General features: G+C 39.1%; 2 protein-coding genes across 4 annotated transcripts; one reads left to right on the forward strand and one right to left on the reverse strand.

Annotated features, from left to right (window-relative positions):
* Positions 1–4,172: 4,172 nt before the first annotated feature.
* LOC116251662 (kinesin-like protein KIN-14R) lies at positions 4,173–9,114 on the reverse strand. The gene is made up of 17 exons (XM_031626047.2): positions 8,817–9,114; positions 8,429–8,721; positions 8,160–8,334; positions 8,004–8,074; positions 7,735–7,918; positions 7,536–7,645; positions 7,330–7,429; positions 7,102–7,188; positions 6,838–7,017; positions 6,462–6,735; positions 6,195–6,356; positions 5,906–6,121; positions 5,795–5,832; positions 5,538–5,701; positions 5,324–5,449; positions 5,105–5,233; positions 4,173–4,975 (listed from the first exon to the last, which is right to left on the reverse strand). The coding sequence occupies exons 1-17, from the start codon at positions 9,001–9,003 to the stop codon at positions 4,565–4,567; spliced, it is 2,907 nt and encodes a 968-aa protein (XP_031481907.1). The 5' UTR covers positions 9,004–9,114; the 3' UTR covers positions 4,173–4,564.
* A 2,237-nt stretch (positions 9,115–11,351) lies between these two features.
* Positions 11,352–16,757, forward strand: LOC116251663 (uncharacterized). 3 transcript variants are annotated; one of them, XM_050076981.1, is made up of 5 exons: positions 11,352–11,560; positions 13,454–13,707; positions 15,119–15,416; positions 16,163–16,213; positions 16,324–16,757. In XM_050076981.1, the coding sequence occupies exons 2-5, from the start codon at positions 13,493–13,495 to the stop codon at positions 16,723–16,725; spliced, it is 966 nt and encodes a 321-aa protein (XP_049932938.1). In that variant the 5' UTR covers positions 11,352–11,560; positions 13,454–13,492; the 3' UTR covers positions 16,726–16,757. The 3 variants fall into 3 exon arrangements, with proteins under 3 accessions (XP_049932938.1, XP_031481908.1, XP_031481911.1); XM_031626048.2 differs by having other exon boundaries at positions 11,352–11,533; XM_031626051.2 differs by having other exon boundaries at positions 11,352–11,533; positions 13,481–13,707.
* Positions 16,758–17,345: the final 588 nt, after the last annotated feature.

A 17,345-nucleotide genomic window follows, 5' to 3' on the forward strand; every position in this document is an offset into this window, starting at 1 on the left:
GGTTGTAAACTCTTCTACCAACTTGTGAGATCTCCTCCATTTTTTATTTTTTTTTGTATGCGCTATTCGGCCAACGAAGTTTTCAGGCACACTGGCAAGCAGTGCTATGGGTACGGGCGCTGTTCACGGATATGGCGAAGTCTTTTATTGCCTTGATTTTTTACTTAAAAAGATCAAGTTAAAATATTCATATCAACATGAAAAATATATATATATATAAACTCTTATCAGCCTTCTATTCTATATCAATAAAGGGCCCATGTGATGCATATATAGGCTGAAACGAAGCCATGCAACGTTAATAACATGGCTTGCAGGTTGATATTAGCACATGCACGGGTAGTGATGGCAGGCTTCTATGCAGTTTGATGATTGTATGGGGTTGCATGTCTGATTCGGACGGTAGGATCTGAAATCCACGGATCTGAAATCCACGGATCTGAAATCTTAGCGATCTCTCATATTACTACGGAAGTGAAACAAACATAACCTTGTAAAATCTTCTTTTTTAACATCTATTTTTTCTTTTAAAGTATGTATAGGGACGTACTGCCTCAAACCACGACAAAGAAGTACCCAATTGCTTTCTCTCTTATGAAGTACAGCCATGTTCAACAGATTTTATAGCGTTGGATTTCAATCAGATTTTATTCAACAGAAAACAAGTATAGAATACTCACCTTAGATCTAATCCATTTGGAACCCTGCCTACAACCAGCCTCTTTTAACAAAGAAAAGAAAAATCTATAGACTAAAACCCCCATGACTACCATTGATGCCAGATAAAACCTTCGCTGAACTCATAAAATTTGATTCATATATTGACAGTTCACTATTCTTAGTCTTATGTTTTTGAGAAATATAGGACTTTCTATATGACTGAGTTTGGAAAAAAAAAAGGCAAATAAAGCGGGCAGTGGTCTCAGCGGCACATTCAAAGGACAAAATGAAAGCTTGGCATTCATACATTATTAACTATTTTCGTTATCATCTTTTTTTAAAAAAAAAAAAAATCGCTATTTGATTATTTTTTATACATATTTGCTTTTATTCTCAGCAGAATTCCCGATTTCTTCAACACTTGTTGAAACACGAGACCAGCCGAACCGTATCTTTCATTTTTCCTTTTCTACGTACTTGATTAGTGTGAACAAAGGACAGCTTCGATTGAAGAAGTGAGCAGCTGCTAGATTGGTGAACAACGGGTTTATGGAAGAGTACAAGAACGCCAGTCGCTTTCTTTGCCAAGCCTCAGTTACTAAGAGCGTATCGATATCTCAAATCAAACAGAGACGTATAACTTTACGTCCTCTGCGACCACTGGTGGCCAACCTGCAGTTTTGATGAAAATGAGTCAGAGTTAAACATTAATGGTATTCTATTGTTTAGTACGAGCTTTGGCTGCATGACATATATATATGTATATATATATATATATATATATATATATATATATGGCGGAAGCTAGTGTGTGAACTTGTGGGGGCAGTTGTCTATACAGACTCACAAAAATTGATCATCTTTACATTGATGTCTCATCGCTATTTTCTTCATTTACATGTTTTTACTTTTTAAAAAATCTAAAACTTAACTACTATTGCCCCTCGGCCACAAATTTGTGGCTTCGCTCTTGTCTTGTTCTCTCTACTAGAAGAGCCATAACACGTGACATGACACCGATAGGGATGTCAATGGTTTGAACCAGTAGCGGAGCTACATGGGGTTGTTAACTGCCCGCACCAGTCCACCAATTTTTTTTATTTATGTAAAGATGCTGTCAACTATTTGTTAATGTTTATATACTGGTTCCCCTTAGGGCATGAAAACTTTTCAAAGAATGCCCCTTAGCCTAAAAATTATAACTCTGCCTGTAGTTTGGACAGAATCCCGCAACCTATTCCAACTTGAATTAAGTAGTAGAAATTGGATTTGGAATTGGATATGAATTTGGTGTGTAAAAATAGATATCCAATCCTGACTGAAAAATCTGATTTTGGTTAGATGTAAAATTTGGGTTGTGGTTTTTGTGTTTTCCACATAGAATCTGTATTTGATCCTAACGCAGGCGGGACGAGTTAATGCAAGCCGCAGTCAGTAATGGAGTTCGAGTCTCGTGGACATGACAATGATGCTCTCTCTCTCTCTCTCTCTCTCTCATATCCTTTTCATTCTTTGGAGATTCGAAGCAGCAAAACTTAATTGCAAATGATTATTTTCTGTATGATAGAGAGAGAGCACTGGCACTTCAAACAACAGAACCCAACTTCAATTAATTATTATCACATGACATAGAGAGAAAGAGGAAGGGAGAGTCATCAATTTTCATCAGATGGAACTTCGTATCCAATGAAATTTTACACCCACTTGCAATGGTCATCACGTGTGTTCTCTCCCTTTCTTATGTAAAAATGTTTATCATTTTGCCTTTCATGTTGACTAAATAACATGAAAGAAACTCGAAGTTATTATGTTACTGACATAGAACTTTGCATGGCATTTACCACCTCACACGCTCAACAGCAAAAAAAAAAAAAAAAAACCCCATGATTGGCACCCTACTGGGCAAGGTCACAACTGGCCGTTTTTAGTTTTTGATTTTGATTATTTTGGGTGAGCAAGAGGTTAATAAGCAAAGAAGCTCATATGTCGGGTTTTACGCTGTATTGACATCAGCAATGGCAATATGCACCCATTAACTTAGGTATTATGTTCCACCACCTTAATATACCGAGACATAAAATGCACTTAAATCGAATTACAGACATGTCTTTTCACATATACTTAGTCCAACCAACTAAGCAAGAGCTGAACCATAAAATTCTAGCAATTAGGCATTAGTTACAAAAATTAAAATTTTTTAAATGGGCACCAATATGTACATGAGAATTTTTAAAAAAAAATATTAATATGAAAAGAATAATTTTTTGTAGGTCTGTGTAGGCAATTGTCCACATAGTGTTTGTTTCTGCCCCTGCAGCTAAACTATGGGCCTTGAGGACATTTTAGTCATTGTATATAAGTTTTATATTTTAAAGTTTTTCTTCTATCATAGGCATTTTAGTCATTTCAATCACCTAAGCACTTTCATTGTGGTCGGGGACGAACACGAGACCTGATTCACTAGTGCCCTCAATCTTGAGGCCTACATCTTCTTCTAGTTGGAGCAGATGTTAGCGCTCATGAGATTCAAGCGCCCCCTGTTTTCCTGATAAACAAAGCCCACACGGTGCGCATCCATGAGACTCTGTAATTAGTTTAACGGCACAGCGTCAAATCCAAGGCAAATTGGTTTCCGGAGTAACACAAATTGATCTGTCAATTGAACGAGGTGGCATTGCGTAAAGGCCTCTTCCTCGAAGCTCAAGTTCTTTATTCATCTTTAAGAGCAAGAGTTCCGCCTTCCAGGCTAAAGGACTGCGTATAGAATCTTCGAGTTGAATGATTGGACTTCACCACCTACGGGATAAACTCATCATGCAGCAAGTGGTTTCTGGTCTTCTCGTAGTTACTTTATCGCTATTAAGCCGTCTAGGTTTCTGCGTCCAATGGCTTAATCACGAACCAATGTAACTGCGATACAAAGCAGCTATATGCTGCTGTGATTGACGGATTTCACCAAATGCTTTTGATTGTGGGACAACCAAACACCACAGAATGTCATATTAGTAGTGTGAGCATCCTTCTCCTTCAACATTTTCTTAAGCAAGATGGTCATCTTCTCAACCACTTGATGTTCTGTGTCTCAGTTTCATTCTTCAAGTAAAATACCAGACCACCTAAGAAGCTGGTTTTGCTTGCTGATCGGTTCACCGTTCTTCAGTGTATACTTCCGGTGTTCAGTAGGAAATGGAAACCCATTTTCTGAGAAAAATGTTTCAGAATGGGCTTTGGCTTAGGATAAGCCTGGCCAAGTCAGGTGAACAACACCAATCACAGAGTATGATGGACAAGAAACGTGAACCCATAATTATTGTCATTGTTGCTTTTTATAGGCAAATTTAGGTTAGGCAGATCCAAAATCTGGACCAGACCGAGAGACGGAGAGAGAGGCATTGGATATAACACTCCACGCAAGGCTAAGCATTCATTTGTTCTTTTTTTTTTGTGGCCAAAGAAAGGAGGAGCACCATTCACAGAGGAACAAAGTGAGACAAAGAACATTTCAAAAAATACACTGTTTGTCAACTCAATCTTCTACCTAGAAATAACTTATAAACTAATACTGAAATTCTGAACAAGGAATCTGCAAGCTAGACTACATATGGAAGCAAAGTCAAGATACAGATTGCTTACTACAAATGCATCAGTACTAAACTTAATCATCATGTATTGCTAGTTAGCAATACAGTACACACAAGTCATTACATTCTAAACAATGTAACCCGTGTAAACTAAACTGCATTTGGGAAAAATGCATTTCTTTGCAACTCAATCATCATGTATTGGTTAGCGACTGAACTAGTCTACAACAACATAAAGGTAGACAATTTTGAACTTTAATGGTAGTTACTATTAGTCTGCTATAAGTGTAATGCAGCCTTAGACTTCTTTATCGTTACAGTTGCTATCTCCATCCTCCTTGGTGTAGCTTACTCGCAGAGACCACCTTTTGGGTACCTCCCCTTGATGTTCGTGATAGCCTTCCATAAGCTTTTGATGAATCAATCTGCCTAAGCCTCTTTATATCTGATGGAATTGCTTTCTTATCTAGTAATGATGTTGTTAGAGGAATGCTGTTCTCAGAATCCACAGGGCCCATTTTAGTTTCTCTTTTCCTTTTGATTTCTTGTAATGAATCAGCTCCTCTCAGCAGAATGGATTCTGGCTGTGAATGTCTATCACGGCTTGCTGGTCGGTTTAATGAATCTGAGCTCCTTAGAACGTAGGAGTCTATTTCACATTTCAGCAGTTCTGCTGCCATTGGGGTGCTGGAGCCTTGTTGCTGCTCTTTTAGTTTGCTCTCGAGCTCTTTGACCTTCACAGACATATAAATCCTTTGTTATAAACTTATATCAGGATATGTTGTCTTAAGTTGTGAAAGAAACGACAATCATGGACAAGTCTTAAAATGTCAAAGAAACTACAATCATGGTATCTAGTGAACCTTTTGTTGAAGGGTTCTGCAAATTCCATCCTTGTCCTTCAAAATCTCTTCAAACTGCAACCTCTGCCTCTCTAACTGGTTCTGAAATTCCTTGATTTTCAAATCATAACACCCTTCTAGTTCTTTGATCTGCACCAAGAATGAAGTGTGATGTTACTATACCAATTACGGATGCAGTATTGATATGTACACACACTGTATATTTTTACTAATACATACCTTCTCTTGGTAGCTCTTACACTGTAATTCTTTCCCCTTAAGCTTCACTTCTAAATTCTGACAACCTTCTTCTAACTGTCTCACGGAGTCGTCCTTGAGTTTCAACTCCTGTTTTGCTCTGTCAAGCTGCATTTGAAGCCAACGCAAAACAACAACTTAGTTGCATGCTCAGGAGGCTACAGTTTCAGATGGATGTAGGAAATGCTCAACCAACCATGCTTTTCTGCTTCTGATGCTCGCCAACATCAACCTGCCTCTTCGCAGGGCCTAGCTCCACGCCTCGAACTCTAGCAGCAAAGCTCAGTGAGCTCAATGTTTCACCCAAATCCTTATCTGATGGGCTGATTTGGACAAACATCAGGGTTTTTGAGTCGCCACCTACAGCACATGCCATTTTGAGTCAAATAGATGTCAATTCTGATAGTAATACAAAGTTGGAAAGATATATGCATAAGCAAATAGGAAAAGTACCTAATGAGTCTTGCAGCAAATGTGTGAGCTTGGAGTTTCTGCAAATAATCAATCAAATATTTAAGACTTGAAGTATGGATGCATTCATCCACAAATGTATTAGATAAGTACCTGAATGGGACATGGCTACTTTTGGTAGCTAGGGCAGAAATCACGTCTCCAAGAGCTGAAAGTGAACGGTTGATGTTCTTAGCTTCATTAAGCCGTTCCCCACGTGCATCCGTTTTTGCTAGTCTCTCACTGCCTGCTAAGTCGACCAACCAAAGCTTGCTCTTGGTACACTCGCCATTCATCAAACTTTTTGCCCTTACCGTTATGCAGATCATGCTGAAAGAAATAGAAAACTTAATAAGACATAGCATATTATAGTGAACTGATAGCCACACGGACTGATGCAAACCAGTGTGATCGGCTACTGTGTTCGTTGACATTGTTGGACCCAACTGCCCTGGCATTGCTCCCACATTGAAACACCTTCCAGACCTCCTGTATGTTGTTCACTTTGGCCTCCACAACTCCAGGTACATGATGAACTCCTTCAGCTTCTTGTCTCACCTCCAACCTAGACAAAACCACAAATATCAATCGTACCAGGAAAATTTCAGAACTTTGATCCTCTATACATTATTAATGAAATTATGCCATTTTTTCAGTATTCAGGCTGTACTTTTTTGACGAAGGTGCAGGATCGAGTAGGTCACGTATTTGCTCATTGTATACTTCAAGGACACTTATGAATATCTCATAGCTGACGGTCTCCCTTCTCTCGTTTGCAATTCGGAAAAGTTCTTGTAAGGTCCTGTAATTGACTCCTCTACTCTGTTCAGTTCCTTCCATCGTGAAAGTCTTCCCTGTACCAGTCTGGCCATACGCAAAGATGCAGACGTTGTAGCCGTCTAGAACAGACACAACCAGTGCAGAAGCATCCGAAAACACATCGACTGGCCATACAACACGCAAGTCAGTGTTTACAGGAAAATGATGGTACTTGGAAATGGAAATTGACAAGTTATGTGATGGAAATTGACAAACTATTTGATAACCTTGATCATCCTTAGGAGTATAAACCCTGTCAAACTTGAAGGTTTTCTTTGTACCACCACCACCAGTGTTTATGCCTAGTTCACCTTCTTTGGCTGCTTCGAAGTCTGCCACCATTACTGAACCCGAAGAAATCTCCTCTTTACTCAATGGGCGACACCTACAAAAGACTCTTATATTCCCTGGAATAAATCATGCAAGGGTATATTGAGTTTAACATGGATAAAGAGGAGAAAAAAGTATGGGCTTTAGGAAAAAGAACATGCCTTTAATTTCAAGAACCTTGTTATAAAGTTTTTTCCTCTCCACTTGCTCTTTACTGTACTTCATTTTCAGGTCTTCACACTGTCTGACTGCAATGGAAAAGAGATATGGATCACCAAGCTTACATAAAATGGATAGAAAACCGCAACTTCTCCTCTTATGAACATGAGGCAACAAGCAAAAACAAAACGAAATCTAGAAAACAAGTAGGTACGGTGACCTGAACCTACCCAATGATTGAACTGCATGGGTCATTTTGTTTAGATCAGGGATGGATGTTGCGCACCCGTGAGCTTCCTCCGATAGATTGACATAGTCCCTCCTCAGGACCTTTTCAAATACAATCAGCGACATTCGTCTACCCAATCCGAAGGGCTCCATACATAATTCCAAAGGACTAATATCAAGCAGCATACTGATAGAGAAAGATAGATACCTGAATATGCTCTTTTAACTTGTCAATGGAATTCGTCCAAAACTTCTTTCCGTTCTCATACTTTTCAATAGCCTCCCTGAACATTGCTTCTTTCACCTCAAGAGCATGATCTAGACATGAAAAAAAAAGGCACGAACGGAATTTGAATTAGTAATTCCCTTTTAGACTACAGATCTATGTGTGTTCGCTGTAAGATCACCTTGAGAATCGAACTGGAATGTTTTCTTCTCCAATTCAATTTGCAACTTCTCGAGTTTGTCGTTTGCTTCTGAAAGCATCATCCAGGCTTCATAGCATTCATCAGTTTTAAGCTTGTATTGATTCACCAGCTCCTGATTTTTCTTCTCCAATTTCGCCAGTGATGCCAAGCTCCTGTCCTTAATCTATAAGCCAAGATTTTCAAGACCGTTAAGCTGCTGCCATTTTCCCTAAAATGAAAAGGTTAACGTCAATTAACGGATTAGTTACCTGATTCGCAGGAACCTCCACCTGTGCGCAACATTTATTGCAAACGACATAGTTGGGGTTGATGAGAGAAGCTGCAAACGGCGCAAACTTTTAGCCTAGTTTGTAGCTTAATTATTGCAAGGAAAGACGTTGTAATCCATACTCATTCATAAATACCAGGCAATTTTGGCGCTCTTCTAATGCAAATTCCTGACAGCAGAGGACTCCCAATCACGGATTCAAATCTTATAGTTATCGCATCCCCATGTTGAGCAACAGCTGCCCTAATATCTACAACCTGAAGAGGCCTGTTAGCCCCCACACATGAATATACATCGAGTGCCGCAAGGGCCTGAAATTCGTCAAATGGCACTTAAATCAGTCGGACGGAATATGGTATGCAAAAGAAAATGTTAAATTAAGGTGGACAAGAAAGGATATTTTGCCTTCTCTCCCTGTACGAAGACATCGAATACCCTCATCCCGCGAGGCCCATTTGTGTTCACAATCTCCGCGAAATGGAGGTCAATGAAATACTCCCCTGGCTCAAGATTGTCAAAGACATAACAGAAATTCCCAAATCTTGCACATTGGTATATGCTTGGTGAGCTTCCCCCTTCGATGATCTTTTCTTCCGTCCTCATGATGTCCCCCCCTTTGAAAAACCCATCTTCCGAACAGTTCAACCCTTGAATCTTTCCACCACCAGCATTTACAAACATCAAAAACCCCTCTGACTCTACACAAGAAATAAAGGAAAAACCCCTCACAATTAGTCGTTAGAGATTTGAAGCCTTAGTGAAAGGTGAAGGAATAAACAAAAGAAGAACTAACCTGACAGATCCATATGATTGAACCCACGCTTCAGAAATCTCGAACCATGAGAACATAGCATCAAATCCATAGACTCCTCGTCGCACTCGCCTGAGAAAAAATCAGGTGGGTGGTGGGACAGAGGGAGTGGGTAAACGTTTTCCGACTCGAAAACTTCAGATGGCATCTGGAAAGCGCTTGTTTCCATCGGAATGTTCGATTTCCTGGTCACAGATGGCCTCCAGAAGAAGAGGAAAACGGAAGGGCGAAAGCGTCTGCGGCTCTTAGTTTTGTTTGGATGGCGGAAAGAAGAAGGAGAGCCAATTTGGTTTCAATTTGTAAATTCAAACGAGCGTACCAAGCTGACCGTTTTAAATGTTCGACCGTTGAACTTTGCCTGTGGGGAGACGAATGCAGTATGACGAAAATATCCGCAACATTTGACAAATGACCCTCGTCTTTCTTTTTTTTTTTATGGTACCTTTATGTCGTGGCCTTTTTTCTGCGATGTTGTCACTCTTACCCACTTTTAAGTTGTGGTTTTCTATATATTTTTAGACTTCATTCTAACAAGCCATTGTGCTTTCGTGCGCTCTAATAATACTTCACAATGTTAAGACATTGTGCATGTCAGTAAAAAGGAAAGTACACAAAAACTGTAATAAAAATTATCCTTCTATCGAATGAACTTCTAGTTATGCAGTCGTTCTTCGAGATTACACCTTTGTGGCCACAAAACCTACTTCTAGCCCTAGGCATCTACATACCACAAGCTGTCATTTCTCTAGCGAGTTATTTGTACTTGTTGGTGAACAATCTTTAGATCTGATTTGAATATACTCTTAACTCATCTGTGTTTTTTGGATATTTACATATTCAGATTTGATTACAAACAAAAAAACAATCATATTTGAATCCAAATCAAAAATCCCATTTTACAATATGAATCTGAGTTTTACATTCATATCCAAATTTGAAACCGAATTTTGAACCAAATCGGGCATATTCTCTAAATGCATGAGCATTGGATATATGATATTTATTCAAAATTAAATTTGATTCGAATATGGATCTCGTCGGATGTTCCTGTGTATCTGAATCTAAATCAGAATCCGATCAAATGTCATTTCTTAAATTTGAATTTGATATGATTTCTCAATTGAATATTTTCTTTCATTTCCCATTTTTTCGGAATGATTCTATTGGGTATCCTATCCAAATTGGATATATTGACATTTTTTAACTAACTACCAAGATTCATTTAGTTTGTTATAAAAAACATAGACCACATTTTATTTCATGGTCTGTCCAGTTCTATTCACTTAGCTGGGTTGAACCAGTTTTTACTGATAATGAAATCAGTCTTGTTTGGCTAGTAGTCTCATGTCCTACATGACCGATATTATTCTCGAACCATCTTAAAAATTTCCATCATAGTATACGATACACCAGTAAGGTTCCTTTCCAAACCAGTCTTGGTAAACTTGCTGCTGTGGTCTGTGAGCATAACCTAGTTTGGACTAAGCTTGTTCATAAGAAATTATCTTTCTCGTCACAGTCTCTGAATGTTCAAAAGAAAGAGTGATGCTTATTGGTTCTTCAGTAGTATTTTGTGGGGATGCAAAGAAACTGCAGAAGAATTAAAAATGGAATATTGGAGAGGGAACGGTTAAGTTTTAGAAGGAGAAATACTTGCATTTACCTGCACCTGTCTGTCGAGGAACTAAGTCTCTTTAGTGAAAGCCTCAACTATTCCATTAAATAGATCTTTCGTTCTGATTTCATCCTAAAACCAGAATTTGGAGACATTCTATCCAGACCTGATTTCCAGCACCCACAAATTCAAAATGGGCCAGACAGGTTAAAGATCAAAGGAAGAGGAATCTCCTCCATTTCTATTACTGATTTCTGGCAGTATATCAGGAGAAAGTGGCAAGCAATGCCCCTTGGGGTTGAATAGTTTGAGTACATTCAACTTACAATACAAAAATATGAGTTTGTGGCTACCAAAAACCTAGATAATACATAATGTTTTTGTAAATACTCAAGGGAAGTACTGCAGTTCTCTGCAGGCCAAATCATATGTACCACATCAAGTTCAAGCAACTTCGGAAGTTAAAACGACCCTTAAAATTGAAGTTAGAGCTTCATCCTTCTTTTTAAGCTGGCGGAAAGGAAGTGTTTGGGTTTTGTCTTTGAATTTTCTGTTTGCAGAAAGAGTGTTTTTTGTTTTCTTCTTTGTCATTGTTGCTGAGAAAATTGCTTGCTTGTTTTTATCTATTTCTCTATCTGTTTTTCATTTTATTTTGGTATGCATAAGGAAAGATTCATATTTGGGATCTCTCTGCCTTTTTTCTATCTGTGTTCATGTTGTAGACAGACTTGTTGCATAGAAGTGTGTGTGATGATCGTAGTAGCCAGGACAGACAGTCTTGGTACTTGAATCAGGATCACTGGCATCCGATTAGGTTGGACCCAATAAAGTTTGGATCTGTCCTGAATCCAGACTTAATATGTATAAATCCGTGGCGTCCAAAGCACCCGCCTCTTTCCTCCCTCCCTCCCACTCTGTTTTCTCTTGTGTTATCTCTTCGAGGAGAGAAATGGCACGTGCGAGGATTCGGGTGTTCCGTCGTCAGCCGGAGATCGTTCTGTGGAGAAGAACGACGAGGAGGAAGGAGGAGAAGGTGTAGCAGACGGATAGGCGGGGTTCCCGTGTCGTTTTGACGACTCGGAAGGTATGTTCTCTCGTCTCATTCAAAGAGGTAAGTGCTTCTCGATTTTCGGTTGTGCTCTTATGCCTGTGTGTTAGTTTCGTAGGTCCGCCTTTTTTTCGGCCGATTAATTTCGTATGCTTGAAGGCTTCTGTCTTGTGCATGATTAGTATGGGCCCTGATTGGTTTTAGTGGCGTTCAGTCGTCGTTCTGATCTGCATTTTGCTTCATTTTTCGTTTGCATTCTTTCGTTTGGCTTCAGAATCGGGATTATTTCGGGATTTTGGAGTGTCAATGCGTCCATTCGGGATTTAGCGTCTGAATTTGTTCAAATCCGTGGAGCTGGGTTCATCTGGTTTGAAAACTCATTAATATAGCACCTGCTTTGCTTCTATCATGCGATTTCCTTTCGTCCATGCTCTTAATAGCGAGGAACGCAGACCGAAGGGCTGATGCAAATGCAGTAGTCAGGAACTTCTGAGTTGCTGTTATCTCGAGACTCTCGGGTTTTCCTTTCGAGTTCTTCGGTTTATTTATCACGCTCACCGTAGAACTGGACTGTGTATATGTGTTTTATGTTGTATAGGCTGAGGGCTCTTAACTTCTTTGGCTATTAGAATATGAGTGCAAAGAATGTGGATCTAAATCCATTTCCGCAGAGCCGTTTCATGAGCGGGGAGGTTTGCCCTTCTTTTTCAGTTTGAGATCACACAATAGTCTTGTCTTCCTTTCCTTTGTCAGGTCCTTCGGTTGTAAGAGAATAGTTTGTAATTTTCTGTCAGATTGAAATGTTCGTTGGGTTCATCGGTTTTGCGATCTCAGTCAATTATGGGTTTCCTGTCTTGCTTCAATGGGACGCTTAGTCATGCGTTGTCTTCGTTGCGATGAATTTTCTTTTCTCCCTTTTCTGCCCCCCTAAATACCGTTTGGCGTCATGGACGTGGATGTCATCGCTGTTTCGGTCGACATGTAGACAGTGTAGGTACTAGGTTCTGGCTTCGCTTCTGGGAACTGGTTGGCAGGTCTCTTGAATTTTCTCCATTGCCGGAATAAAATCACTTCGGGCTTTTGTTCTCGAAAGCGTCGATTTCTTTTAGCTTCTGTAATGCATCTTCATTTCTTCTTGTATTTTGAGTACTGTGAGTAGGAATTACAACGGTGTCTGGGTGTGTGTGTTTTCTTGTGTGCATTTTCTGATTAACTACGTCTCCTTAAGGATGGTCGAAAGATTTGAAAAGTGGTCATCCTGTCAATGTATTCATTATTTGTTCAGTGTCCCATTTGTCCCACCTCGCTTTTATGCCGGTAAGAAAAGCGACATTATCTGTTAGGCGCTTCTCTTCTCCTCCTTTTCCTTCTTTCGACCTTACACCTTTCTCTTTCCAGGACCTTGTGCAGTTCTTACCTACTGTTACTTCATCTTTTTACGGTATTGTTAATTTACTATGACAACACTGCATCTCTGCATGTGCTTGTTTTATGCTGTTACTATGAAACACAGAAACAATGCTGATTTGTGTCCGGAGAAACTAAAAGGATTTGCTATTCGAGATTTGGCCATGGACCACCGTTTCTTATCAATATTTGCACCATAAAGCAGACGAAACCATTTTTGCATGTTGTCCATTTGTGTGCTATCGAGTATGGTGTTTCCCAACTTTTCACTTGGTCATAAACATTCTTCGCTACCATTATGTATCCGTGAAGTTTTTTGTACTTATACAGCTTGTGAATAGGATCAAGTAGTGGTGTATCGAGTAAGATATAAAACATATTGCACGTCCTTTTATTGTTTTTTCTAATGCTGTCCATCTACCACCTTTCCAAAACTGAAGGAATGCTAGTAACACTTCACAGTATTCACACCACTGAGATATGTGTTGTCATTATTGTTTTGAACAAAAAAGAATGTTATTTTTTCCTGCCTTCTGTCATCTTCACCAGACTGAGACCATACTCGACGCCTGACAGCCGTCTGTGTTCATGTCTTTCGTTGGCAAGCTCTGCATTAGAACTTCCTTCAACCCTCCGTTGATCACCCAACCTGAAGCAGTCCAAGGGCGAAGGCCTCCAGCGCATATAGAATCAATCTCCAGCACCACTAACCCGTTTGTGAAGCACTGCCTCAAGCTTCGTAAGAGCTCCAAGTACCGTTACTCCTCAGCCTCTGCCATCGTCGTCGGATTGACACCCATCAGGTGAATCGTCCCCTTATTTTCACGTGTGGAGCATTTCTCTTTCCTTCTGAAATCATTGGTCTTATTGGTTAGTAGGTTTAACAAAACGCGTCTTATTGGAAAAAGACGTGTATAATACGACAAAACATAGTCAGCCGTATAATACCTGTACAAAACACCTCTTTTTTAAAAAAAATGTCAAAAAATAAAAAACGTGAAAAAAAACGCGTATTATACGTGTATTATACCTATTTTTTCATATTTTTATGATTTTTTATTTTTTTTATAATTTTTAGGATTTATTAAATGTTTTAAATTTTAAAAAAGTTTGCCAAGATTTTCCCGTTTTATTCTCGATATATACAACTTTGCCGTATTATACCAATCTTTTTCCTCGCCGTATAATACCCGTACACGTTTTTTGTGACAATCACTTTAACTTCACAAATTTAAACTAGTTTTAGTACTTCTACTTGTTGATTGATATCTTGAGTAGAATGGGAGAGTAATTCCGAGACATTGCAGCATCTTGTACTATTTATAAGCATGTCTACATGGTCTGGTCTTGGTGGTTGAGGGACAGATGTTCTATGATTTCTTATGGGAAATTTATTTTAAAATTTGTTTCCTACACCTTGAAAAGGGTTCTGTCTTTGAATTTTCTATTTGCAAAAGAAGAGTGTTTTTTGCCTTCTCTTTTGTCGTCATTGCCAAGAAAATCGTCTTGCATGTTTTTATCTATTTCTCTGTCCATTCTTTGTTTTATTTTGATATATATGAGGAGAGATTCATACTTGGGTTCTCTCTGCCTTGAAGTTGTCTTTCTAGACCCATTCTATTGCTTCAGTTTTGCATCTGTCTTCATGTCCAAGACAGGATTGTTGCGTAGAATTGTATGTGATGGTCATAGTAGCCAGGACTGGTTGGTTCTTGTAGCACTTCAAGCAGGATCACTTGGTTATGTTAGACTTCTAATTACTAACTGTCAGGGTCTGTAGCACTACTTAAGATGAATTGTAACTTTGATAATTCAAGTTGTTTGAAACATGTATGCATTTGCTATATGTATCTCAATCAACAATCTCAAGTTCAACTTGTTTCAAATGGTCCCATATCTTTCAACTTGGATTTTCTCTAGCAAGGTAAAGATGAAATTTACAGAGATCCCAGTGGTATTGCTTTTGTGCTGAAGTAGTTCTTGGTGCTTCTTGAATTCGTGACCTGCTGCTATTTCATCTTAATACTCTTGATGTGCTATATAGCCTGTTGAGTAAGCACAATTAGAACCTTTGGTTACACATTCAAGTTCCCTTTGGAACTGTTTGAGTTTTGCTTGACATATGAGCTTCATCCAAATTTGTATTCTTAGAAGCAATACTTTCAGGCATACAATTTCTCCTTGTGAATTTCAGTACATCTTACGACTGTGCAGAGAAATTTTTACGTTCCATGGGATAAAGAACAAGGAAAGAGATATATTGGATTGTCTTCTTCTTCTGGATGATGCTGGAATACCAACAGAGTTAGTAGAGGCTTTTGATCGTTTGGTTAATGTTAGCGCTGGTGTAATGAGAAAAATTGCTGGTGTTCAATCCACAGAATCCACTAAAGCTGCGGCTCTTTTGAGGATACCTGCCAGTTTCTGTGACATTCACAACAATGAAGGCAGTTCTGATTTCCAAAGGTTATTTCCAACATTAAACAGATTGCTGGTCTTGGATGGTATTCAGGTAGTACTCGCTTCTCCTTTATACTTTTCTGGATTTTTTTTTCTTTTTCTTAAAAAAAAATTGTCTTGGATTGTTAGAAAGAAACTAAAGCATATTGCTGCTCATAGAAATTGAAAGGGCAATTCTTGGCGATGTATGTCGTTTACAAACTACAAAATATGATAAGAATACAATAATTTGCATAAAGAAAAATTCCAGTATATGACGTGATTGTTTGTGAGGCAATAATCTATAATCATATGCACTACCTGATTCCCGTATTTGACCAAACTCTTTCCAGATTAATCAGGCCTCCCTTTTTTCAGTTTGAAGAATGCACTCCTATTAATTTTTAGTTTAGCTTCCTTTCTCATCCCTCTTTCCCACCCACTCCTAAGAATTCCAGTATTTGATTTATGATTGTTTGCAAAACCAATAATGTATAATCTTGTGCCTACCTGCTTCCAGTATTTGACTTTAGACTGTTTCCAAATAAGCCAGGCCATTTTTTTCTGAAGTTTGATGAATGCCGCCTTACTATTTTTCTGATTAACTCCCACTCTCAACCCTCTTTCCCACTCACTCCTTTTTGGTTTCTTGCTCGGAATAAACATGGTGTAGCATATTGCGTCGTCTTGTATGCTGATCTAAGGCTGTTTAATTAGATGTCTAGGAATTATCTCATCTTCCTTTTGTTGTCTAAGGACTTTGTTTCCCTTCAAAGGCTAATCTTATGGGTTGCATTTCCTTCAATTTGACTATTGCAGGACCCTGGAAATCTTGGCACGTTATTGAGAACTGCCATGGCTTTTGGTTGGGTAAGCTTTTACATGATACACCAATGCAGACAAAACATGTATTTAATCATGCCAAAATGGTGTAAATGGCTTGATTTGTTCAATTTAGTTGTTTTATGTTTTACCTGTAGGATGGAGTGTTTTTGCTTCCTGGTTGCTGTGATCCATTCAATGATAAAGCCATCCGTGCATCGAGGGGATCGTGTTTTCAAATTCCAATAGTTTCTGGAGATTGGGTGCATTTGGAGTCACTGAAAAGCAGGTTTAAGATGAAGATGTTGGCAGGCCATCCAGAAAACTCAGGCTATGAGAAAACCTCGGTTTCACTCTCTCCTGAGTTTAAATTCGTTTGGGAGGATAAACCTTTGGCTTTAGTTGTAGGAAGTGAAGGACATGGACTGTCGGAGGAATCAAAGACTGTTTGTGAATTGATAAGCATTCCCATGGCAGGGGGTTATGAGTCCCTAAATGTCTCTGTTGCAGGCGGAATTTTCCTCTTCATGTTGCAAGCTAGGAAGCATAGAACTTACTAATGTTTGGAAAAAACATAAATTCTAGTGACCAATGCGTTCTTGCTGTGAAAATTTGTCCGCTGACATATGTTTCAGAAACTTTAGGGAATGCTTGGCTTCTAATGGATGCAACAGCCTTCTAGTGGCTCACAGTCTCAATGGGTTAGGGCGGTCAACCACTGGTAGCTCATCGGTATCTAGCCTCTTGTGCAAGTCAGTCGCAGACCTGAAGCATGAGCCAAAGGGGGAAGGGTGTGCTTGTGGATTGCTCCCTCTGTTTTGCAAGCTGCTAAAATGGCTTCATGTTTTATCCAACTCTTGGTCGAGCGACTGCTGAACACGCGTTTGGTTGATCCCTTCTTTGCTTTGTGATTTCTTAAAATGTGTCTTTAAAGCTAGGGATGTCATAGAGCTTTGAACTTCGAAGTTGAAGAAGGAGTAGGGTTGATAAGCCTGCTTAAATTCCAAACCTATATGTAATTGGCTTGTTTAATTCTGCTTGAAATAAAAACAGAATCAATCAACTAATTTGCAATAGATGTGAAAATCAAGGTACGAATCAGCTTCTCTTTTGAGAAGCTGACAGATGCTTACGATATGATTCATATGAACCTGACCGTCATTTATCCCGTTCAAGCAGT

This window comes from Nymphaea colorata, chromosome 3 (genome assembly GCF_008831285.2).
Source record: "Nymphaea colorata isolate Beijing-Zhang1983 chromosome 3, ASM883128v2, whole genome shotgun sequence".
Taxonomy (NCBI): Eukaryota; Viridiplantae; Streptophyta; class Magnoliopsida; order Nymphaeales; family Nymphaeaceae; genus Nymphaea; species Nymphaea colorata.

Excerpts from the sequence above, each read along its gene's own strand:
- LOC116251662 (XM_031626047.2), bottom strand. The coding sequence starts at position 9,003 with ATGGAAACAAGCGCTTTCCAGATGCCATCTGAAGTTTTCGAGTCGGAA. Across the intron at positions 7,646-7,734 it reads ATTCCAGTTCGATTCTCAAG|ATCATGCTCTTGAGGTGAAA; the intron begins GTGATCTTACAG and ends TTTCATGTCTAG. Across the intron at positions 7,018-7,101 it reads CAAGGTTCTTGAAATTAAAG|GGAATATAAGAGTCTTTTGT; the intron begins GCATGTTCTTTT and ends GATTTATTCCAG.
- LOC116251663 (XM_050076981.1), top strand. The coding sequence starts at position 13,493 with ATGTCTTTCGTTGGCAAGCTCTGCATTAGAACTTCCTTCAACCCTCCG. Across the intron at positions 13,708-15,118 it reads GTCGGATTGACACCCATCAG|AGAAATTTTTACGTTCCATG; the intron begins GTGAATCGTCCC and ends ACGACTGTGCAG. Across the intron at positions 16,214-16,323 it reads CTGCCATGGCTTTTGGTTGG|GATGGAGTGTTTTTGCTTCC; the intron begins GTAAGCTTTTAC and ends TTTTACCTGTAG.